General features: G+C 38.1%; 1 protein-coding gene across 5 annotated transcripts in view; it reads left to right on the forward strand.

The window, feature by feature from the left end:
- Gria3 (glutamate ionotropic receptor AMPA type subunit 3) overlaps positions 1-26,297 on the forward strand; it is a 267,089-nt gene that overhangs the window by 170,264 nt on the left and 70,528 nt on the right. For all 5 annotated transcript variants that reach the window (XM_029533969.1, XM_029533970.1, XM_021188554.2 and 2 more), the window contains 5 exons: positions 9,767-9,928; positions 12,982-13,149; positions 16,944-17,048; positions 18,113-18,220; positions 20,003-20,209. In XM_029533969.1, coding sequence (XP_029389829.1) covers positions 9,767-9,928; positions 12,982-13,149; positions 16,944-17,048; positions 18,113-18,220; positions 20,003-20,209 — 750 coding nt within the window. The remainder of the gene's footprint in view (positions 1-9,766; positions 9,929-12,981; positions 13,150-16,943; positions 17,049-18,112; positions 18,221-20,002; positions 20,210-26,297) is intronic.

Here is a 26,297-nt window from a genome sequence, read left to right on the forward strand (position 1 = left end):
CTCTCTCTACTTTCCCTCATATCTTCTAATCGCTTCCCTGTGCAAAGTTCACCAACACAACCAAAGGAAAAGATACCACTGTGGCAATTAGGCAAGTAGCACTGATTTGGATGTTTAGTATAAACCCACAAAAGTAATTGAGTATCTAATCATGAGTTGTAATTGTTAAAATCCCCATGAAATAATAAAATGGGCTTAACAGAAATTCCACTTAGTACAACAGGGAACTTGGGACCTTGAAGTAACTTAGCAATGACATTGCAGAGTGACTATACAAATGCACTTATTGTACAGAAGGGAATGGGATAATAAAGAAGACAAAGGTCCATAAGCAGTCATCAAATGTACAACAGCCCATGTAATCGTTAGAGAAAGAGGAAAAGAAAAGAAAAAGAAGCACACATTTTAGTAGAAAATACAGCCAAAATTGATGTAGCACTGTTTTAGTCATTGTGTTGCTAATAAAAAAACGTTGGTAAAGATGTAGAGAAAGGATAATTCTTAAATATGATGGATGAAGATGTAAATTAGCTCAGCCATTTTGGTAAGTGATACAGAATTTCCTCAAAAACTTCCAAAAGTTAAACTACCATGTAACCCAGAATTGCCACTTCTGGGTATACAGATGCTCCTTGATCTGGTGGATTTCATAATTCAAAATTACAGTAAATCAAAACTACACCTCGATCAAGCCAAGGGCAGTGGTAAGGACTCTATAATCGTAGGTACTAAGGAGACAGAGCCAGGTTGATTGCGAGTTCAAAGTCATCAGAGTCAACAAAGAAAGCATTTCAGAGGAAGTGGTGCATTTAACATATTTAACTTACCCAACACTATAGCTTGGCTCCATAGCCCATCAAAAGTTATGCTTGTTTACCCTTAATGTAGTCGCAGACTGGAGTCACGGCTCACTGCAGCTGCTCAGCATTCTAGCACTATCTGCATACTGATAGCCCATTCACTCGTATAATTTCACATAAGCTGAATTTTTCTTGGTCAGCCCAGTTGAATCTGTGTTTTGTTTTGAGAGAAGTCAGGCCACAGTGAGCAAAATGCAATGAGGTGTGTCTGTTTGTGACTATAGTTGTATCTAGGACTTTTTTGAAAGAAGCTAAACTTATTTTCAAATGATAGAGATGGGTAGAGAGCTAAGAATCAGGCACATTCTACTCTCAGCCAACTACTTTCACTGGCATCCTTCTTGATCCCATTTCTCCTCCCCCTTTTATTTATTTACCTATTTCAGCTGTAACTTTTTTATCATATAAGAAGTTTTATGGACGTTTTATTTGACATTTATTGTGGTTTGATTAAGAGTTGTGGCCCAGATAGGCTCATATATTTGGAAGCCTAGTCATCAGGGAGTGGCACTATTTCAAAAGGATTAAGAGGTGTGGCATTAGAGGACATGTGTCACTGGTTGGGGGTTGAGGTTTCAAAAGCCCGTATCAAGCCCAGTAATTCCCTCTTGGCCTGCATATTTAAGATGTAACTCTTAGTTAATTCTCTAGCACCATGTCTGCCTACTGCCCATGATCCTGACATGACAATAATGGACTAAATCTCTGAAACTGTAAGCCAGCCCCAAATTAAATGCTTTTCTTTTAAAGGAGTTGCCATGGTCTCTTCTCAGCAACAGTAATGTTTGTAGACAAACTTTGAGATTGGTGTGTTAGCAACTCCAAAAGAAAAATCCAACAACCCACTGGAATAAAGGAATTGCCTTAAACACAGTGAAACTAGGAACCCGCAGCCGTGCAAACTCTTCCTCAGAGACATGAGCCCTAACTTCTATCACCAATCTTTCCTTTATATACTTTAGGTGCTCAGTGGACATTTCCACGGTGTCATTGTTTTACAGAGGTTTAAGTGAGACTTGAACAATATTCCCACATACTATTTTTAAGTGGCCAGCTTATATAATGAAAAGGTATGATAGAGGTCCTGAAAAGGTTATGATAGAAGGGATAGTAGGACCAAGGACCTGTAAGTGTCTTCTCCTATTAAGTATTCACCCAGTTGTCCCCTTTGAACATTCTCTACACTACTGAATGCAGCAATGTGTAACAGAAATGCCAGCATGATTTGGATCGTGTTAGAAGGCAAGCTGGAGTCTGCTGAGTGCTGCCTCACAGCAGGCACCACTCTCTCACCTTCTTCACTCTACCCATGACCTTCACATATTGGTGCTTCCTGATTTGCTTCTCACTAGCATTGTCCTGTCTACTACATGGTTTTATTTGTAGAGATTTCAGTGGAACTGGGGAAACAGTCCCACCTCTTTAGATGATGAGGAGAAATCAAACCCAGGGAATATTTGTCAGCAAGTAAATTAGGAGCTCCAACTGATTTGATAAAAAGAAAAGTGCAGCAAGATCCTGTCAGCTGCAGTGTATTATAAAAAGTGATCCCACTTCGATTATTCTATACCTTAGAACAAACCTTGCCCTTAAAAAAAATCCCTATTATATTCTGAATGTATATTGGTGACCTCTTTGTTAAAGTTGCCTGTATAATCTCAGTTTTCTGTACCTGTGGGTTGTGTTTGTGCATGCTACCCATAAAGTCTAGCTACTGATGGTAAAGTAGCTCACAATATAAGATAGCTTTAGGACATGTTAGAAGAGAAACAGAAAGCCCAGCAGTAATTGCCCCAGTCCTATCCTTACCTGTGAAGCAGTTACAGCGTGACACTCTGTCTCTACCGATAACCTTCACACAACTATTTCCATATTTCACCTTCCAGGTGTCCTATGGATGTTTCTGTTGTACTATTTGATTTATGGACTTTTCAGTCCCTCCCAGTTCTGGGTCTACAGGTGGTCATCTTAAGAACTAGCCAGAGTTTGTGGAAAAGTTAAATGATCTGAAGTGATATATAATGAGTATGATTTTTTTAAAGGCTTTGAACCATGTCCAGTGAGAAGAGATGAACCTCGAATCAGCCAGTTTCTGTCTCGTAGCCACTGCTGTACCCTGACCTCTCTCCCGTTTTCAGTTTCACTTCTACCTCCATGTAACCAATGAATGTTTCTGTTATATTTTTCTTTTAGAAAGAATGCACTGGTCTCAGTTAGATGCAAAGCAAAACAGAAGCCTTTTTATACCTGCCCTTAATAAAAAATATTAATCTCTGATATTCTCCCCTTGCCACAAGTACAACTTCCTTCTCATCTAATAGTTCCCTTATATTAATGCTTATGTATAAATTATCCAAATAATCTAGTCTGTTTTCTGTATCTGTAGACTGTATACACACACACACACACACACACACACACACACACACACCTAGAGATATGATCAGAAGCACAGTAGTTTGAACCATGGTAGAAACAAAAACCTGTCTTATCATTCCATTATTCTGTTGATTCACTCTCTTCCCACGTAGATAATTTTGGGTCACCTCTTTAATAATGCTTTCTTTGTTAAATTCCTGCAGACAATGAAGGCTCTTTGTTACTTGGGATTTTAATTGCAAATGTCAGCAGTTCAATCTAGTAGTATGTAATATAAAAACAACATATTTGAGTACATGTTAGAATATAAACAGGTAAGTCATAAAATCAGACCACTTTGCCTTTTATATATCTGTCATAAGTTCCTTTTTTTTTTTACAATGATCTATACCTTTTTTTTTTTTTCTTTACGAGACAGGGTTTCTCTGTGTAGCTCTGGCTGTCCTGGAACTCACTTTGTAGACCAGGCTGGCCTCGAACTCAGAAATCTGTCTGCCTCTGCCTCCCGAGTGCTGGGACTAAAGGCGTGCACCACCACGCCGGGCTCTATTTTTTTATTTACTTCTTTTCTCACGTGGGATTTGTTATCATCTCTATGAAATTAATATCTCTCCAGAGATTTAGAAGAGACTCCCTTTTGATAAACTCACCTTTTGCTATGAGATCAGACAGACAAACTCAAGTAGTAAACTTTTGCAAGCATTCTGGGCAAGTAAAATTCCTTTAAATGATGAAATAATGGGAAATTGTGAGTTATTACCATCCAGTTCCTGGCTCTACATCAGACTTCCTCCTAACTTCCCTCATCCTGCCACTGTGTCCTCACTTTAAAACTCTTCCATTGTCACCGTCTTTATATTGCTTTTAAAGATTAGCACCAATCTTTTTTTTTTTTTTTTTTTTTTTTTTTTAAGATTTGTTTAGCCGGGCATGGTGGCGCACGCCTTTAATCCCAGCACTCGGGAGGCAGAGGCAGGCAGATTTCTGTGTTCGAGGCCAGCCTGATCTACAAAGTGAGTTTCAGGACAGCCAGGGCTATACAGAGAAACCGTGTCTCGAAAAACCAAAAAGAAAAAAAAAAAAGATTTGTTTATTTATTTTTTGTGAGTACACTGTAGCTGTCTTCAGACCCACCAGAAGAGGGCATCAGATCACATCACAGATGATTGTGAGTCACCATGTGGTTTCTGGGATTGAACTCATGACCTCTGGAAGAGCAGTCCATCACTGAGCCATCTCTCCATCCCCGAATTCACATCTTATACCCAGTGGCAGTGAGCATCTTATAGAATGAAAATTATTTTATCAAATAGTACAAATGGGTATTTTTCCTGAATGTTTTGAATGTTATTCAAAGAGTCTCAGGAGCCAGATATCAATTGCCTTTAGCTGAGATCCTAAACCCTAAGAGAGGTCCTCCTTTTCCTCCATCTCGATGTGTCTTCCCATCATTGGTAAGTGATTCATAGTCAACATTATAGGTAAACATGTGGCAAAGTTGGGCTTGGTTCAATTCCCAAAGATGACAATGTCTCATAATATAAGACAGCAGTTTGAAAAGGAAAACAGTGACCACACTGCCAAGTTGAATCTGAATGATGTTAGTCCAGGATCTAGCTGAGTCCTGCACCTCTCTCTGAGCTCCCCATGTTCCACTACTGACACTACTCTCTTGATTTTCCTCTCACTAAGTAGGCAATGTTGATTTTTGCATTTGTAAAAATTTTAAATATATACGGCCTCATTTTTCTCAACTTAGTACCATTTTATGGCAACTCTTAGAGATAAATTTGGTAAGAACTGTGGTTAGTTAAACTTACAATACTCAGAAAATAGATGAATATGGACCAGGACTCAGTCATTCCCTTGACCTATTGGGAATGTGTACCCCAAAACTTAGTATTTTAAGTGTCTTTCATCTTGTATTTGTCTTTATTGGGCAAAGTATTGAAGGTCTCTTCTATTGTGCTATGTTTATACACAGTCTTAGTATTTTAAGTGTCTTTCATCTTGTATTTGTCTTTATAGGGCAAAGTATTGAAGGTCTCTTCTATTGTGCTATGTTTATACACAGTCTTTAGATAAACTTGGTGTCAAAATCAACTTCAAGGTCTCTGTGTAGTGAAGCAAGGAGTGAATTTTGAAGAGTTATATAAATAATTACAATGTCCAATGTCTTAATCAAATGGGTGGATAAAGTGAGCTAGTTGCCAGCCAACTTCCTTTCTCCAACTTCATTATCTTATCACAACCTTCCCTGCCACCATCATTTGATTCTCCTTTTTTTGTATGTTCTACGTGTCTATGATTATCCTGCTCTGTTTAGTGTCTTTACATTGAATTTTAAGCCTATAAAACACTAGGAAGGGTTGTGTGTGTTCAACACAGTGATGTACACAATAATCTAACTACAAATGATGACAGAACATAGTGCCTGAAAATATGTGAGGTAGGAGTCTAGCAGTGATTACCTTTTAGTCTATATTCATTACTCCTAGTGTTGCCATTCTGTGTTTATAGGCTACCTACTATATGTCTGCTAGTCAGCTTTCTTGTAATAGTTATTTCATTAACTCTGGGTAGTTTGAGGACTCCTCAATTTACAACTTTGTCAATTCTAGTTGTACACAACAATAAACTATAATGACTCATTTTAGAAACAGAACAGTTCTTCTAAAAGTGCGACAAATTGAGAAGGCAGAGCAGGAGTCACCAAAACCTTTCTTAGCTGTCTTCTGCCACTGACCATCTACCATTTTATTGAACCATTTTGTTACCCATGTGTTTAATGATCATTTGCTTGATGCATCTTTTGAGAGATTTTTAAAGCCTTAACCCAATTTGACCACTGTGAACACTCGTTCACCTACCTAAGGAAGACATCAAAAACCCTACCCTTTACCCATGGCAACTTTCTTGTGCAGTATCTGTTACTGCCCAGTGTTTTCACTGGGTAAAATTGAAGCTATTAATTAAACCCATATCCTCTGTTTTCTATTTTACTTTCTTTTGGAAGTAGAGAGTGGGTTAATAGACTTTCATAGCAATGATAGCCTCTGCTATCTGCTAGATTTATATACAATCTTGCTTCACTGGTGATTTTAGTGTGGGGGTTAGCAAATTGGAGAAAATATTGTCTTAGTATCGCTCATAAAGGGATCCTTTAGGAGAAAACTCATCACAAGTTAATATTAACTTTAAAATGCCTTGTGGTTATTAGAAAGGAGGAGTGATTCTCAGTATGCAAACCAAACTAATTGGCTCCTTGTCCAATCCTCTTAAATTCATATCTCACAATGAAAGGAAGATGATAGGGGTTCTAACTAATTACTGAAAAAGTGTCTCACTAAAATCTTTTTCTAAGACCATTTTCTGATTAATTTTAAAGAGATCCAAAATTAAGAATGTAAAGTTGGAGTTGGTGATTGGAGAGGAACACATGGGGCACTTCTGAAGACTGGATACATTTGTGACTCAGTTTATGAATATTAATGAATATTAATAATATTCACTTAAAAATATACACATGCTTTTTTGTGATTATCTCCTATCAAGCAAGATGTTCTGAAAGTGCAAAAAGAAAATAAAAGAACTTATAAGAATATGGATAAGATAGGCATGTGCATTTATCAAAACACATCAAGTATACTTTTAAAATTTGTCCGTTTCATTACATATAAATTTTCTCTCAAAAAAGAAAAGAAAGAAAGCCTGGAAAGATAACATGCACACATGTATGCACATTTACACATGTACATGCCCACATGAATACATAATTATACCACAAATACAAAAAGGATGGGAGAAAATACTATGTAAACAGAAAATTATAGCTATTGACATTGGGGTTAAACCTTTGGGGTTAAAGTATACTAATAATATCTGCACCTACTTAACACTTATTTTGTTTGAAATATATTCCAAAAGTTGAATGAACTATTGGACCAGAGAGCACAGTAGTAAATGTTTGCTTTCAAAGTTTCCGTATATTTGAAATTTTCTTGCACTAAAGTGTTAGAGGTGATACTAGGCCACGGTCCTGAATTTGGGTTCCTAAAACTCATGGAGAAAAGGTAGGCATGGTGGTGAATGCCTTCAATCCAAGTGTGGGGGAAGGGAAGCAGGAAGAGACAGGAGAACCCTGTAAATGAAGAAAATATCTAATAAAAAAATGAAAAAAAAAAACTGGAGCTCATTGACTTAACCCAATGAGCTCCAGTTTTTTTTTTCATGTTTTAATTTTTTATTAGATATTTTCTTCATTTATATTTCAATTGTTATCCAAAAAGTCACCTATAACCTCCCCCTGCCCTGCTCCCCTATCTACCCAATCCCACTTCTTGGCCCTGGCCTTCCCCTGTATTGGGCATATAAAGTTTGCAAGACCAAGGGACCTCTCTTCCCAATGGTGGACAACTAGGCCATCTTCTGCTACATATGCAGCTAGAGACACGAGCTCTGGGGGTACTGGTTAATTCATATTGTTGTTCCCCCTATAGTGTTGCAGACCCCTTCAGCTCCTTGGGTACTTTCTCTAGCTCCTTCATTGGGGGCCCTGTGTTCCATCTAATAGCTGACTGTGAGCATCCACTTCTGTATTTACCAGGCACTGGCATAGCCTCACAGGAGACAGCTATATCAGGATCCTTTCAGCAAAATCTTGCTGGCATATGCAATAGTGTCTGCGTTTGGTGGCTGATGATGGGATGGACCCCCAGGTGGGGAAGTCTCTGAATGGTCCATCCTTTCGTCTTAGCTCCAAACTTTGTTCTGCAACTCCTTCCATGGGTATTTTATTACCTCTTTTGGGGAAGAATGAAGTATCCACCCATTGGTCTTCCTTCTTCTTGATTTTCTTGTGTTTTGCAAATTGTATCTTGGGTATTCTAAGTTTCTGGGCTAATATCCACTTATCAGTGAGTGCCTATCTAGTGACTTTTTTATGATTGGAGTTTTAGCGAGAGATTTTTGCCTCAAAAGAAAAAGAATTGAGAATAATTTAGGAAAGCATTCAACACAGAATACTGGTGTGCACACATATGCTACATGAATTCACGCACACAAACACAGACATGTGAACACACACACACACACACACAATCCTGACAATAATCTAAAGAAGAGAGGAGCTTCTTCCCGTTTCTTTTTGTTTTTCAATTGAAATGTGAAATGTCTGTTCCCTTGAAGAGTTTGATACGTAAGTACTGTGTGTATATTACTTCTACCGCTTCCCTCTCCTCCTTTTTCTCCTTCACCTTCCTCTTAAATTCATGACCTTTACTTTTTTATCTCAGAAAAATCAATATCTTTTCAAATTTTTGTCTCTTGATTTTTTTATAGCCAGTAAAATGGCCACAGATACATTGTGCAAGTTCTTTCTCCTTGTAATTTTCCCAAATAGTAAATAAATCTATTTTCTTTTCTAATGTCTGTCTCTTGTTTTCTTTTTAAACGCAAGAACAATAAGGTATACAGACTGTTCATCTGAATTTTGGTAGCAGCTATGTTGGAGGAAAACTCAGAACTAGCCAACTCCTATATTTGAAAAATAAAGGACATTCCCAGATGCTAGTGTCTTCTTTCTTTTTGCTGCCACAAAAATCTGCTGTCTCTAAGCACATTTTTTGTTGTTTACTGAAAGTAGGGTTTTGTTTTTTTTTTTTATACGATATATTCTGATTATGGTCTCCTCTCCCCCAACTCCTCTGAGATTTCCCCCACCTTGCCTCCCATTGATATAGAAAGCTGGCATCCATTCATTAAGGATTCTGACACATGCACAACAAAGCACAGGAGACTAATATCCAACAGAAGTAGAAGCAATTCCTGGGCAGGGTATCCCAGAAGACAGTAATACCCAAGGGAGTTGGCAGTGCCCGTGTGGAAAAGGCTTAGGTGTGAACCCTGGGGAGAGCACTTTGAAGTCCTTGGGTGACAGAGACACCAGATGGTAACCAGAGCAAGTGAAGGAGCAAATGGCGGATGCTATACAGATGTCAAAACTCATTTATGGATTCATGTGAGACGCACCCTGGGGTTTATGCCATCATATACAGGCAAGCTGTCAGCTTCACTCACTGGTATTTCTGTGAAGCGCAAATGTCTAAATACTCATCACAGGCATCTGAAACACTTTGCTCTGCTCAGCACGTTAAGGTGAAGAAAAGATTTTCTACAGCACTTCTTAAGGCCAAACATCTTCAACATTCTCTAGTCACATAGTGTTATATTGGAAGTCTCTGTAGGAAGACTGAAGAAAGTACAGGTAAATGAAACCAAATATTTGCTTAAAAGCCAAACCTGCATTGGTCACAGACAGAAAAATGGAACCACACACTGTTTCTCCATTTTGTTTGTACTTTCAAACACTTAGTGACCTAAGAATTGGTTTCATATCCAAGGCCTTCTTCATTGCGAATAAATAATCCTAGGGAAGGAATCTTTCATTTCATCCTTACTCTCCAACAGATAAATGTACCAGAAATGTATGGCTCTCATAGTCATGATCCTTTTCACTGTCTTTCCAGGGTTTTACTGACATTGTACTGGAAAGAGTCATGCATGGGGGAGCCAACATTACAGGTTTCCAGATTGTCAACAATGAAAACCCAATGGTCCAGCAATTCATACAGCGCTGGGTGAGACTGGATGAAAGGGAATTCCCTGAAGCCAAGAATGCACCACTAAAGGTAATGCTCCAATATACACAGACAATGAAGGCCAGCTTTCCAACACTTTTCAATATGGTCTTTAAATACTTACAACCATCCTGTGATCAAGTGCTCTTCCCTCAGATGTGATTCAACAACTCTTTAAAAAAAAAATCAGCTGTAACTGACTCTATAGTATAACCAAACCCCCAAACGAACTATAGAGAATAGATCTTGTAAAAAAAAAAAAATCTAGTGTTTGAAAATAAATTAGTTTAATGTTTAAATGAGTCTCATTTCTAATATTCTTATAGTAATTTACACCATTACAAGAACCTGAATCAGGCAAAGGGTAGAGGCAGTAGGAATAGGTAAAGATTGATAGTCTAAAACAGTAAATTGGATTTTACATTATTTATGTGATTGCCCCATGATAATAAGTTCCATGAATCTCAGAACACCCAAGTGAATTAGTCTCTAATATAGAATATGTATTACCTATATGTACGGAAATATTGAACAGAAATAGTTACCTGCCTACAAAAGTGTCTTTAAAAATAATTACATTTACTAAGTTACTCATTTTTCCCAAAATCAAGATAAGAATATTAAAAGCAGAAAATCATAGAGTGCATATTTTCATATGTGTTCCCTATGGTTAGAAAACCTATTATTTACTCACGATTTTAAAAAAAGATAAATTAGGTGGAAATTATTTGTGCTATACAAAGGTTTCCATATATATATATATATATATATATATATATATATATATATATATATATATATACCATTACCTCAGCACACCAATTTTTGCTGCTATAGTAAAAATTCATACAATGACTGTGATGTAAGAAGAGTTAAGTATGTTAAAACTTTCCCCCTTAAAAAAAGGAAACTGAGGAAGGTCTTCTTTCTCATACTTCCCAGTTCTCCTTTCTTCCTGATAATAATAGGGTAGAGAACAGTAGGGAAGATAGATGAAAGAAGAGATATATTCTCTACTACCCTGAACAGGTCACATCAGAACCTGTAAAGATCTGCTACAACTAGATACGAGTAAAATTTTTAAACAATTGAAATGCTCTAGAAAACTTGTGAACTAAACATAATTTCATAATTCAATAAAGCCACTCACTAGTTAGAAGCTAACCATATGACTATAATGCAGATTATATGTGCCAGAGCTTTCTAGGGCATTTCCATCTTAAATCATCCTGCCCCTTGGTCACACTAAGTGTCCTAATTTGTCCTGGTGAATATGATCACATTCCCAATTAGGAATCCTTTATAATCAAATATTATCTAATGTACTGAACTGGCAGGATTTCTCATGCTATAGTTAGGCAGGCTTACAAAAGTTTATATTTCCATGAAACTGCCTAACCACGCTGCTTTGTGATGTTTTGATTTAGCAACTTTAGAAGACAAAGATACATTTATTCATTATTTTAAGTGTTCTCAACAATTTTATAAACACAATATTAGACACAAATAAATGAACAAAGATAAAAGATATAAAGAGAAATATTGCATTATAGATTATCCTTGCTCTGAAGATATATAACTTCTAGAAAAGATAATGAAAACCATCTCAGGTACTCATTAATAATTAGTGTGTTCATGCAATATGCTAGTATTTACTATTAAAAAAATGCTTAGTCTTATAAGTAAAACCCTACAAATAGTTTAAGAAAGTATTGAACCTTGTATTAAATCAATCAAAGATCTTACTTTAATACTTGATATGGGATATATAGAGTTGGAAAGATCATTTAGAAATTAAAATCTAGATGGTGCTTCGTCTATATTTCATAAATATTTCTTTTCATTATTTATTTTAGATTGACTGGGCAATCTCATACATGGGTACAGAAACTGAATAAAGTACAAAAATTAAACATTTCTTTTAATATAGCTTTAGAAGAATTGCATTAATACTAGTGACAATGTATTATGCAGTTGGTTGGGAGGAAAATCGCCACTCTGTTGGCTTTGGGTAGTGCTAGGGTGGGCAAACACAAAGATTTTTCTTCATGAAAGAAAATATGCTCTCGTTATTGTCATACTTGATGAGTTGCTTCTGAAAGAAAAGTAACAAGAGGAAAGTAAATTGATAGTTGTAAAGACAACAATGTATTCACTCTCAATTGTATTTGGACAGACTTTTATATAGTGAGAACTCCCCTTAGGACATTTTGCTACACTTTTAAAAAGTCAATAAGATTCCATATTCTACAAGTATTCATCACCCTTGCAAAACAGAGGCCAGCTTATTTTAATCATGCTTTGTTGATTCATTTAATGGAAAAGCATACACCATTTCCAACTGCAGATAATCAAATCCTTTGTGTTAAGTGACTAGGAGCATTCCTAGTAGAACATGTCACTGTATACAAGGGACAGAAAGTAAAGTGTTCTCGCCTGAAAGAGGTAGAATCAGGAAGCATTGCCTACAAATTGTCAATGTTATCAGATTTAAAACTCAATAACAATTGTAATTTTCAACACTTGAAAAGCATCTTTGGTTTTTGCTACCCCCTGGGAAACAAAAACTGATTTATTGCTGGCCAGAGGTCCTAGCTTGCTTCAAACATGGTCCAGACAGAAATGATTAATGTTTCCTTCCAAATTAATTTCAAGCTGTCTAACTTAGCTATTTCCATTTTCCCCTAAGTAAACAGCAGATCTGAATTTTCTATTACAAACAGCAATAACTCAGCCTTGCTTTAGGATATGCTATTTCCTCTCTAATCTATACATGCCATCCTTTAACATCACATGCATTACTTCTCTTACAAAATATCCAGCCTTTTATATTCACTCACTCAATATGAAACAGTATTGAGAGCAAGAAAGAGATTCCCTTGAGCCATTTGATCTTAATAACCCTAACATGTGCACACAAGGGGTAAGAGGCATCATTGTTGAATGCATCAAAGTCAGGCTTGCCCACAGAGAATTTTGAACTCGAATAATTAGGATGTCTTTGTAGAGCAAAAGGTGGAAGTGAATGAAAAACACAAGGAACAAGGCAAGTGTTTTAGGATGTCATTTGTCATGCTATCTTGTTTTCCATGCATTTATTTTAGTATACATCTGCATTGACACACGATGCAATACTGGTCATAGCAGAAGCCTTCCGATACCTGAGGAGGCAGCGAGTGGATGTATCCCGCAGAGGAAGCGCTGGAGACTGCTTAGCAAATCCTGCTGTGCCCTGGAGTCAAGGAATTGATATTGAGAGAGCTCTGAAAATGGTAAGGACAATTTCTTTCTAGGGAGGACGGGCCTTAGAAAGGCACAAAAAGGAAGACCCCAGTCCCAAAGGAGGATGTACTAAGAAGAGGCATCTCAGTCTGTACAGAAGAGATATGTGTGGATAGTCACCCAAATCTAGAATTCCACCAGCAGAAAGTTCTGCTGTGAAGTTAGAAAAAAATAAATTTAGGGCAAATAAATTTTTGGTTCTATGCTGTACATGGTAAATGAAACTTGGTACCCTCCAAAATTGTAGATTGAATTAATAAGTAGCTTCAAAATAACATATCTTCTGCAAATATGACATTTCCTAGGAAGATTTGGGATTTTTTAATGAAATTATCCTAAATCCAAGATGGGCATTAAAAAGGAGAGCAGCATCCTTGGGCTCATCAGACAAATTAGGAGCCTGAATGGACTGTGGAACTGAGCCAGTGTGATAGTATTTCTGTTGTCAAAGAGAACACTTATTCTATTCTGCATGGTGGAATGCAGGAACATGGTGCATTTATAGACCTACTTAAGAGGCTTTGCCCAGTGCCACAAAGAAAAAGCCTAAAGAAAAGTACAAGGAATCAATAGATAGATGTTCAAATAGGTCACTTGTTTTTAGTATTTACTGGGTAAGAGATCATTTAAGGCTTCAAGCAGTGTCCTTTGAACAGATTCCATTATTTACACTAGGAGCAGTATCACCCATTCATTGCAGCTTTCCAAGCAAAGGTCTTTCCTGAATATTTAACTTTATGCCTGCCACATGTCTCCGCATGCATTAAAATGAGCCTCCAAGAGTACAAGAATCTCTTCTTTCCAACTAATTATTTTGATGTTTGGGACATCCAGATGAACAAAGAGATAGGCCATCCTAAGATAATTCTATGCACAACTCTGCAACGAAGAATCGGGAAAAACCTCATAACGTACACCATTTTGTGTATTTGGCTCTCTTACTGCTGCCTTAATTTGCCAAGTTGGATGCATTCAGTCCAAAGAGGTTAGTGGCCCCTGTGTCTCTCTCCAAGAAAGAGATATGAGCCATTCTCAAACTGTATAGACTTTTATGTCATTGTGTCAATTCCCTAACAGATGCCCCGAGTGTAGTTTTATGGAAGCAGTGGTGCATGATTTTGAAGAGCAGCTAATTAAATTCCACCTTCCCAGCAGTTACAAGATTTGTATTGTCAGGTGGAACATAATGATGAGTGAAATATAAAACTGCCTCAGAGTGAATCAAAATGAGTTTTCATCAACAAAACCTCATGGGCAGGAGCCAGCATTTCTAATTGATTGGCCATTCATAACATCAACCACCACTTTCCCCAAGTAGAAACGTGGCCACCAGAATAGAAAATAAGAAACCAACTTGGATATAAATTAATTGGACCAACCATCCTGTCACAAAGAAAAATTTCTGGAAGTTTAACTCACTGATAAGTTCAAAGGAGAGGCCAAATAAGTCACCTTTCTTCCCAGGCCTTAATGGCCAATCACCTGATCACAAGGATCCTTCATCTTGTTTCTATTCTAGAAAGCAATGGACTTTCCAAAAGAATATGGTCCTTCAAAATGACTGAAAATAAGCCTGGTTTAATTACATTTTTTAAAAATCCCTTTTTACTGACGTTCATTAAAAATGAGATTGCATGATGTACAGGCATCCTTCCTTATGACTAAGGATCGTTGTTTCTCAATAAATCATTTTCTTCCTCTAAAGAAATCTAGAAACCAAACCATTGTTTTTAGATAGAAGCATGTATGGTGTGGGGCCTGTTTAAATGAATATATAGCCATGCCATCCATTCTGCACTTAGTAAGCCCCTATGAGTATGTATTAGGCTCCATATTAGTATGCAAATATGAGACAAGCTAAGGAGAGCTTGTATTTGAATTACATTAGTGTTGAAAATATAGAAAATGAACGTCTTTTACCTTGAGATGCTCCCAATCCAGAAGATATAGATTATTAAAATTATAGGTAAATAATATTAAGGCTGTTTAGATCAAAGAGGGATTCTAGACGAGGTAGTGGGAAGCTGTCACTGACATTCAATACTAGTGTATATCCCTAAAAATAGACTTCACTCAGAGTGGTGGTACAGTCCTAGTCCTACTCACTGAAGACTTTATATCATGAGGGCTGGCATCTCTAGGACACCTGTTGACTGCCCAGCTCATAAATCAAGTTCAGATAACCTGGGTCTTTTGAAATGTGTAATTCTTAAGGAGACTTGAAAGCCTGAGCATGTACAGCAATGAAGGATTTCTATGCAATTGTCTCAGCTCTATCAAACATCACAACATGCATTAGTTTCATCCTACTGAATAATGTCAATAAAGGGCCCACTTCTTTACCTAGAGCCGTCATCTCACGTGGTCTGCAAGCTTAGTGCTTAAGTTCGCTGGGTCGGATAGAATTGCTATATCAAAGCGGTCTCATGGTCTCTTACTGACACTCAGAAATCTACTTCTCTTAAAAACTATTCTCAAAGCCTTGATATCAATTTTTCCCTTGGCAGTATAGCCCCATTGCTGTCCCTGACTTGTTTGCTAGCTTGTCGTTTTCTATAAATGAAGGGAAAGATATTTCGTCAGCTTATCCTCAAACAAAACAATAACAACAACAAGAAAGATTATTTTTCTTTAAAATCTCTGACCCTTACTCAGGAAGTGAAATATCCAGATAGACTGACAGTCTTTATTTGATATTTCTAAACTGTAGGGCAGATGAGAAAATCTGTCAGTAGATGTGGCCTTTTGTCTTCCTATGACTAGGAACCCTTAGGGCATATATAGACTCTGAATTTGGCATCCCAAAACAGGAATGGAGCTCTAGCACTTCTGTCTCTCTTGTGGAGCATTCAACATTCCTGATTCCTTAAGGTCCACAAATTTTCATCAGTCTTTGAACTATCTCTCCATGGCAGCCCCGATCTCTGCCACCTGTGTGTACCTTGGCATATAGTTTAAATGGGGGGGGGGGAATGCTGCTTCTCTCACAGTAGAAGTCCATAAATGTGCAACCCTCTCAAATAAATAGCTAAAGTCACTTTGCTTGGTAATGAATTTAGATTGGAGATGGAAAGAAGGCTTCCTGGGTTAAGGTGCTTGATGACCTGAGGTCAATCCCAAGATCCCACAGGGGAAGAAATGAATCAACATCTGAAAATTGTCCTCTGACCTCCATATACTCTGTAGCACGCACATACCTATGTTTACATATACTCATATCAGAGACACAGAATAAGAAACAAATAACTGTGAATGTTAACGTAGTCAGACTGCACTGTGATGCTTACTATATACCAGGTATAACTTGGAACTCATTTAATCATCTAAATAGTTCTGAGAAATTGGTGCTTCTGGGATTTCCCATTTCACAGATTAGGATTTCTGAGTCATGCTGTAGAAACCAGATTTTTTTTCAAGTATTGGAAATATGAGGATTAGAAAAAATGCTACCCCATAAGAAACTCATAATGCGGAATAATACATTAACCTATTTCACCCTAAAGTACGTTCTTAAGAAGGGACTATTAGAAATATTCAAGTCTTTGAAACACTGGTTAAAGACATCTCACTACATTATACAGGTGACCACTTCTAATACCCACCTAAAGTTTCATAACTTAAAAAGCCTACTACGAACACATTGTTAAGAAAACAAGGCTCTACTTGATCTGCTTCATAGGACTCAATGACCTGAAATGAAAACCCTCAACGATTTCATCCTAGAGACCTAGAGTCAACAATGTAAAAGCTAGTTTAACTTTTTTCACCTTTTGCCTTTTACCAGGTACAAGTACAAGGAATGACTGGAAACATCCAATTTGACACTTATGGACGTAGGACAAATTATACCATTGATGTCTATGAAATGAAAGTCTCAGGCTCTCGAAAAGTAAGTAGCCAAAACAGACAATAAGAGAAATGTCTCTCCAAAGATGAGAGCATGCCCACACAAGAAGATGTGTGGGAAATATACAAAGAAAGCCCCACTTGGTGTTTCTGTCTTTCCATCTGCTAAGGAACAGAGATAAGATACATAGAGTTTAGCTGCATATATAGCAGAAGATGGCCTAATCAGCCATCATTGGGAAGAGAGGCCCCTTGGTCTTGTAAACTTTATATGACCCAGCACAGGGGAAGGCCAGGGCCAAGAAGTGGGAGTGGGTGGGTAAGGGAACAGGGGTGGGGGGGGGGGTATAGGGAACTTTTGGGATAGCATTTGAAATGTAAATAAAGAAAATAATAGTAAAAAAATTTTAAAAAGATACATAGAATGATCCAAACATATCTTATTAAAGAGGATGATGTTCTAATTCCTATAAAAGTAATAGCCTCACAAGTTATTAACAATTTTTCTAAACAAAGGGAAAGAATGACAAACTTTATAGCATCCATGCTACTAAACAGAATCTTCCTAGGCACATATGGTTTTTCACAAACAAGAATGAAAGTAGGTCATTACCAACCCACCACCCAAAGTACTTGAGAAAAAATATCTTTCTTCATAGCTGAATTGTATATGGCCAGTTAGCTTCTAACTCACTAACAATTGAGTTAGACATAAGGGGGATTTTGTAGCCATATGATAAACCTTTAGAATATATACTATCTTGCATCATATCTACCAGCTACTAACTGGCTTTTGACTTCATTGTATCAGCTTTCTGCAATCCCAAACATTTTTCTTCTGTAGAAAGGTAATAATAGAAAAAGTGGTCATTACACAGCAGGCTCAATTATTTGGCAGAACTGTCGGTAAAGGTGAAGTGAGGAAAGGAATCTTCAAGATAAAGGAATGGCAAGCACACTTCTGGATGTGTCCTTTTTGTCCTGAGGGCAGTAAAAACATAGATAGGACCAGGGTATCAATCCTTATAAATGTCAAGCTTCCTAAAATCCACTTAGTATTTCTTGAGAGAAAAATGGGCATCCAGATGAAATGTCTGTTCTTTCTAGGCTGGTTACTGGAACGAGTATGAAAGGTTTGTGCCCTTCTCAGATCAGCAAATCAGCAATGACAGCTCATCCTCAGAGAACAGGACCATCGTAGTGACTACCATTCTGGTAAGTGTGTACAGACAGTAGGGAGGCTTTCTGAATAGTTCTAGGTATTAATCAGTTCTAAGTATTGTGAACAGTTCTAAAAATGTTATTCATCTAGTCTTGAGTTTAAGCATGCAGAAGTTCTAACACAACAGCTGCTCAGGAACCCTCAAGCACCTCCACACAATGAAGAATTAGACTTTATATTCTGGTGAGGCACCATTCTTTTGCCATTATACACAATGGAATTTTATTCATCCATAAAGAAATATTAAATTATATCATTTCCAGGAAAGTTTTCAAAACTTGAAAATAGTATGCCAAGTAGTATAACCAAGGCTCAGAAAAGCAAATACTACATGCTCTTTCTCTCATATTCAGATGCTAATTTCCAGTTGTTAAATATAGGAATAAGTACGAGTAAAGATCAAGACACACGATAGCAGGCCTATAAGAGCAAAGAGATATTAATGGGAGGGGTTAATGAGGTAGGGGACATTGATCACATGTGATATCAACATGAAAGGAAAAATACTGTGGACAAAATCATCTAGAGGGGTTGGGGTAAGTGTGGAGGCAAAGGAAGAGGTGGGTAATCATCCAGAATGAAGTATGTGTGAAGATTCTACAAAAAACTCAAAAGGAAGAAAAGAAAAGAGGGATAGAGGGAATGGCTCAGTGGGTGAAGGTGCTTGCCACCAAGCCTAATGATCTGAGTCTGATGGCCAGAACTTATATAGGTGAAGGAAAGAACTAACCCCTGCAAGTTGTCCCTTTGCCCTCTACCTAAGCAACATGGTATGGGCTCATTTGCAATATACTCAGAAAGGAAAGACAGAGAACAAGTGAGGGAAGAGAATGGATGAATGGATGAATGAATGAATGAATGAATGAGGAACAATTTTACATGTCATTGTCCTCTTCTACTTCGCTTCTAAAAGAATGGTGCCTCACCAGAATATAAAGTCTAATTCTTCATTGTGTAGGGTTGTATTGTGAAAAAAAAGAAAATCAGTTAATGTTCTAATATTGGATCTAACATTCCTTTGTATAACTGTGCAAGTCTCTAATCCTCAGATTTTTATTTTTGCAATTTGTAGAATGGACATAAATAATAACCTCTTACCTGTCTTAGGACCATTTCAAAGGCACAGTTAGCTATATAGAAGTATTCCACAAAATACAATACACTATAGACATGTAATGGAGTAGTGTTGTTTCCAAATGGTTTTCCAAAAGCTGTCTTTTTTTTTTAATGAAGTGTGTACCTCAGGTAAAAACAAGTATGGCATTTAAACAGCACTATCAAATTCTCTTCTTCACTTTATCCTAAGAACTGTATGGTGGACCTCAGATGGAAAAAAGAGCCAGCCAAGCACCCCAGCTTCACAAGGACTACAGTGTTTCCCTATGCCCTGCCTGAGCTGGCTGGAGCCCCTACCTAATACATCCTGAAAATCAAAGGCAAATCCTCTTTATATACCAAAGGAGATAGTACTTTCCAATTCGACTACATCAAAAGACTTCACTGGTGAAAACTAGTCCTGCTTTCAAATTCTGGGGAAAAAAAATCTTAAATGTTTCTCTACTTCGTTAAATCATCAGTTTGGGGCTCCAAGGAATACATGGCTCCATGAATAGTTGATTGAGGCTCCCTTATTAAGTCAAAACTTAAAAAAAAAAAATTTCCATACACCGAGCCTCAATAGGAACAGAGAGGAAAGTGTCTTCCTATTACATTTACTGCATCTTGGGGAAAAATGGATAAGAGTAACCCTTTGTTCTTTTGTTCTGGTCTCTAAGGAATCACCATATGTAATGTATAAAAAGAATCATGAGCAACTGGAAGGAAATGAGCGCTATGAAGGCTATTGTGTCGATTTAGCCTATGAAATAGCCAAACACGTAAGGATCAAATACAAATTGTCCATTGTCGGTGATGGGAAATATGGCGCAAGGGATCCAGAGACTAAAATATGGAATGGCATGGTTGGGGAACTTGTCTATGGAGTAAGTATTTTCAATTCCACTGTTATCTATTTCTATTCTTTTCAGTTAACAAGAAAATGAGGGGATCTAATGTTCAGTCTTAAGATTTATCAGATTTCAGAGTTTTCAAGTCTGTAAAGACATAGTTGCTCATGCTGTTGAGGTCAGGAAAGGGAGACTATTAGTAGCATCCTTTGAGCAACAAGGTTATTTTACAAAAAGGAAAATAAAATTGAGGGACTGTATTTGGCCACATTAAGCACAGTCTGCCCTCTATTGAGAGTCTTTTCCTTATTCCTCTGTGTTTCACTGAATTAGGTACCAGACCTACCTACCAATGTAGTTCCTTGGCAGTATCTCCATCTCTCATCATTGGTCCCCTCATGTCTAATGAACCAGTCTGCACTATGAGTCCTACTAAGTCTTTCAAATCTAAAAGCACTCTTTGTTCCAAACGTTGATATTATCTTAGTTAAGGTTTTTGCCATCTGTCTATCATTTAGCTGTATCCCTACCTCTAGTTTTGCACTAACAAATCAGCTCTACATTATTGTAATTCCCCACTTTAAAAAAAACAGGATAAAACTTGAAGAAGACTATAGTGGTGTTGTCACAGGTCCTTGGTGTTTTAAATGGCTTTGGTCTCAGGGAAGATTAGATCTTAAGCAGAGCAATGAAGTATATGAGAATAAGTACAATTGGCCACCAGAACTACCCATTTCATAAACCAATCTCTAATAACCAAGGTTCAGATCTAATCTAAATATCAGAAGATATTTTGTTCTACTAGACAAGAATCACTTGCTATAATTGGTACCTGTTAGACGTCAGATACTGAGAAGATAAATGAATTGGAGGTATGTGTGCTGAGAAACTCACAGTTGGTAAGAAGCAAACACCTATGTATCTATTGGGTGGAGGATCAGGAAAATGACTCCAGTGGTAGCCAGCACAACTAGGGCGTCACTCAATCATAAAAGACTACTGGGGTCACTCAATATGTTTTTTAGAATAGGCCTTTGGAAACCAGCATAAGAGATGGAGCTTATTTCTAAAAATGAGGACACAGAATGGGAACTAAGGCTTAAAATGAGGCTGGGCCCCAGGTATCAAAACTGGGACACTGTCCTCTTGCCAGACAAACAGCACAGTAACTTGAACCCCCTCCTCCATCTGTGGGGCCTGAGCCAATCACCACCTGTCTTAGGTCAAGGTTGGCCCTGGGAACTGGGGCAGGACTGAGTTGCAGATGAGACACAAGTGAACTAAGAGATGAAAAAGAGGTTTTCCAGTTCCAGAGAGGGACAGACAACTCAGTTGCTTTCTGAGGACCCTAAGCATCTCTTAACCATTTTGACATAGCACTAGCCTCTCACTTTCCAGGTGACAATGTTTTCTTTCTTGTCCTTATCTCCCCAACATTCAAAACTTATTGTCTTGCCTATAGCTCTCCCTGCACTTTAGTACATTACATAGGGAAAACCCACTCTTTGCCCTAATGAATCAATACCTGTACACAATAATGGTTGACAAAGCTTCATTAAAGTTAGCTCATGGTGGGAAAAATAAGGCAATATTTTTGTTATTATTAGCTAGCACTTATAGAGTGTTCACTGGCTGCTACCTACTGTGCTAAGTACTTTACACACATTCTGCACCTTAATCTTCACAACATGTGTTTGAAGAAGTTCCATTAGTAACCTCATTGTATATGTAAGACTATTTAAGCTAAGAATGGAAGCTACATTCCAAAGAGCAAACATCCTGCAGGGCCTGTCTTAGTTGTTCAGGCTGCTATAAGAAAGTATGTTAGACTTGTGGCTTACAAACAACAGATATTGATTTCTTACTATTCTGGAGGTTGAGAAGTTCATGATCAAAGATTTAATTGTCTAGTAATGATGAGCTTTCTAGCTCACAAATTGTACCTACTTGTTGCATCCTCACATTAGGGAAAGGGCAATTAGTCTCTGAAGCCTCTTATATAAATAACCTATTTATGAGAGTTCTGCTTCATAGAGTAACCACTTCATAATACCTCATTTCCTAATAAAATTACTTTACAGATTACAATTTGAACATATAAAGAGAGGCACAAACATTCTGACTATAACAACGACACAGTGCCTTGGATCTATGATGTTCATGTGCTTTGAATAAGTTCACCACACCATCCCCTAGTAAAAGTTGTTTGGGGCCCATTCCATCAGGAATAATATTTGAGATTTATTATGAAAATCTTTTGGTGCCTTGGCCATTCTTGAGCGACGTTATCGAGGCTTCAATAGCATGGAAAGAAATTGAGGTATAAATTAATACTGCTCCAGTTAGCGGATCTAGTCCATCAGTTCGCCAGCCCATCCAAACAGAATGGTCAGAGCCCTGTAGTGTCTCCAAAGAAACCTAGCGCAGTCTGGAAATAGATCAGTGCCCTCCTAGCATTGAGCAAGATGTCAGGCATGGTGGTGTAGGATAAGAGATTTCCTGACATTGTTCAGATGAAGTGCAGCACTCTCATGGTGTTTTGGTTTCTCCACTGGGATGTCCTCTCTGCTGCATGATTTAATCTCCACACATCCCTTTCTCTCTCTACTTCTTCTATTTGTAAGTGAGGGAATTTGAGAAATACAGAGTGCTTTGTTTAGTAATTCAGACTTCATCTCCTCAGCTTTGAAAAGGTGAGATTTCTGAAGTGACCTTTCTCTCATTCTCCTGCTGCTCTGGGAAGAGCTTTCCTTTCTGCCAGGGAAGGCTCTTAAAGGCACATCCTCTCCCCCATTCCTGACCTAGAAGAAGTCTCTGATGTTTTCTAAGCTGAAATAATACAAAGTGATCCTGGACAACTGACAGCCAACCAATCCACTGAAGTAGACTGTCAAACTACACTTTCCTCTAAAACCTAGGAAGAGAAAAACTAGACTTTCCTGTCATGCTAGGAGGGAGAGCTTGCTATCAGAGAGGAGGATAGCAGAAGCTAAATGTGCCCTCATCTTCATGGAGAACTTTTAATATTTTGGCATTAGAAACTTTTCAACATCTCTGTACATGATAGAAATGGCGGGGGCATGAAACCGCAGGCTTGCATTCCTGGCAGTCCTGACCTCTGGTGGTTTGCAAGTTGCTTCAAAAAAGAGAGAGAGAGAGAGAGAGAGAGAGAGAGAGAGAGAGAGAGAGAGAGAGAGAGAGGAAAAAAACTGATGACTTCCCAGAGTGCTTAATGGACAAAAGATGGAGAACAGGAAAATTACGACTTGCATTTAGCAGGAAAATGACAGAGATAGACACAGTTTTGTCTTTCCAGTACTGCCTCCTATACCTTTTGTATGTAGTGTCGACCAGAACATGAAAGGAAGACAGAGCTGGAGAAAGCTTTGCCAAAGACATTATTACCGTATCTGCGATGAAGTCTCAAGAAAAAGTCAAAAGAAATTGAGTTTGGTAAAGAATAAAGAAGTCAATTAGTCTCTTTTCAGAAGCTTCCTGAATTTTTTTTCCTCTAAAGAAAATTCAAATCAAAGTTGATGTTGGGGCACCTTGTATCTCTAAGAAGGTTATTTTTGAAACAAACGTCAGCAGCATACAATGTTCCCCATTACGTAAGCCCTTCAGAACATTGTGGTCTTGAAACTGTCCACCTGCTTTTAGCAATTTTGATTTTGAGCTGGATTTCTGTAACACTGCCACATAGTAATCATTCCAGCTCAAATGGCTCACACGCCACCAGTTTTTACTGCTCCCAAATAGCAAGTGTTTTAAGAGGGCATTTTAAAAGAACATTTTGTGGCTATCAGGATTCTTAAATATTCTTTAGCCAAACACCTAATTCATTTTCACAGATGACTAGGAGACCCACCAGGGCCCAAACATTAGCATTGCCCATTGAGTAAACCAAGAAATTGAAGCCTGCTGGAGCACTAGAGTGACAGCGATTTCGCAGGGAGGAGGGTGGTGGCAAATTTTGACAATAGCACAAAAATCACAGTTTGGCAACTTGAATACCAGTATGCTTGGTTTAGTGCTCTATCCACTGGCTTACATTGGCTCCACTCACTAAGCTTCTCGGTGTATGGGAATCTTGATATTACCGCAGTCAGATATGTCACTTCTTCATAGCTTCAGGGTAAACGGCTTGCATTCTAGCTGGATTATGAGCGATTCCATCTAAGATACTCATTACATTTCTATGTACCCTCTAGGGCAATGCAATACTAATCTCTAGTTATCTCTTGAAATATTTAAAAATACAACATAAATAGCTAGAAGATTCTGTCCTCAGAAGATATATGACCTAACAAGGTTTTTTTTTTTTTTTAAAGAAAAAAAAGGCAAGAAATGGGCTAGGAGGAAATTGGAGCCCCATTTATGAAGAGGACACCTCCCAGTGGATCACTGCCACATTCTTTATGTTCTTAGCACCTAGAATTGAGAATAAAGATGATGTGGGATTGCTTTTGGAAAGGTCGGGAACAATATCATACAGATTGGTTCTTCTGACTTGGAAAATAGCAGAAAGCTCAGGAATGAAGATGAGGTTGGCATGAAGATTCCAAGTCATGGACCTTGGGTGTCCCAGAATTATTTCTCCCTCCCAGGAGAAATGGCAACTCAGCAGATACTACTTACAGTGACATTGCATTGCTTGTAGGAAATTACCTTAGATTGCCACTATCCTCAAACAGATTTATTTTCCATTAACAAAGGCAGAGAGTCAATCTGTCCTCCCAGTTAAAGGCGGAGAAGCAAGGATCCAGTATCAGATACTATGCATTCACTGCTAATCTTCAGGTGATTACACTGGGCTCTGGCAGAAAGGACTGATGGTTTGATAAAAGTGCTCTTCTACTGAACGGACACATAGACTCCAGGGAAGGGCATTAATGATACATGAAAGTCTGCTATTCTGAGAAGAGAGGTGAGGAAATATTCCCAACCATATTTAGCATCACACGGCCTTCATCCAGCTCCCCAGATGCCTGTTTGTCTTCAGTGGATCTTGAAATCCCTCAGCTCCCCAAGAACAAGGAGTCCAAATCAATAGACCCATACTGGGACATCTGTTCTGGATAAAGAAATGAGAAGATCCTGTTGTGTCCCTGCTTGTTGTTGCCCTGATTTAAATAGTCCCCATCCCTTTCTCCAGATCTTAACCATGGCAGACAAAAAACATCTCATAGAGTAAAGCCAATAGAGCAGTTTAATCCCTGTTCCCCAACACACAGCAATTGTATTTCTATTGTCCACCTTACTTCTGTTCCACTCTTTTTTTCTAACACGTTTCGGGAGGAAATGCCTGCTGAAGGCCACTAGAGTTTTAGGCTTGAGGCAAGGAGCAGGGAGCAGATCACGTCTGCTTCTTGTACGGTCTGCATGGTACATCTCTGCCTTTTTCTTCCTTCCCCCCTTGCTTTGAAATAGTGGCTGACAAGTTCCTGCTCAAACATAATCTTCAAATGGGTTACAAATTTAGATGAGTCGATCAGATGAAAATACTTTAAAATGTAACAAGCCTCCCATCTCAAACAATTTGTAAAATTACAGTTAAACTAAATGTCATCTCTGCTTAAAATTTGTCAGCTTCTTAAGTTCATGTTCCCTGTGCATAGGAGTCTGTTGGAGTTTAGATTTTACTATATTTACAACTTTGGCTACCCACCTATGAAAACGATTATCCCCTCAAGCTAAATCCCCTTCAATAACGCAATTGCTTGGGTTTGCCACTGTTTAAGTGGAAAAAAAAATCAAACTTAATTTAGTGTGTTTACTGAGCCCACACAGCCATTCTTAAGCTGCTTGATTAAAATCCTTTAAGTAGTCAAAATACAAGTTAAAAACACTAGTAGAGTCTCACCCTGAGCTCTTACCATTTACTGGTTTCTGTCTGTCATCTGGAGCACCCTCATACCCACCAAGTGTTCTAAAAGTGACTTTCCTGCTGCTGTTAGCAGCACAGGCTTGATGACAAAAGGCTGCTGGAGTGGTTTAGAACACCAAAAGAGGAGGCAGAGGCAGGTGGATTTCTGAGTTCGAGGCCAGCCTGATCTACAAAGTGAGTTCCAGGACAGCCAGAGCTACACAGAGAAGCCCTGTCTCAGAGAGAGGGAGAGAGAGA

This window comes from Mus pahari, chromosome X (assembly GCF_900095145.1).
Source record: "Mus pahari chromosome X, PAHARI_EIJ_v1.1, whole genome shotgun sequence".
Taxonomy (NCBI): domain Eukaryota; kingdom Metazoa; phylum Chordata; class Mammalia; order Rodentia; family Muridae; genus Mus; species Mus pahari.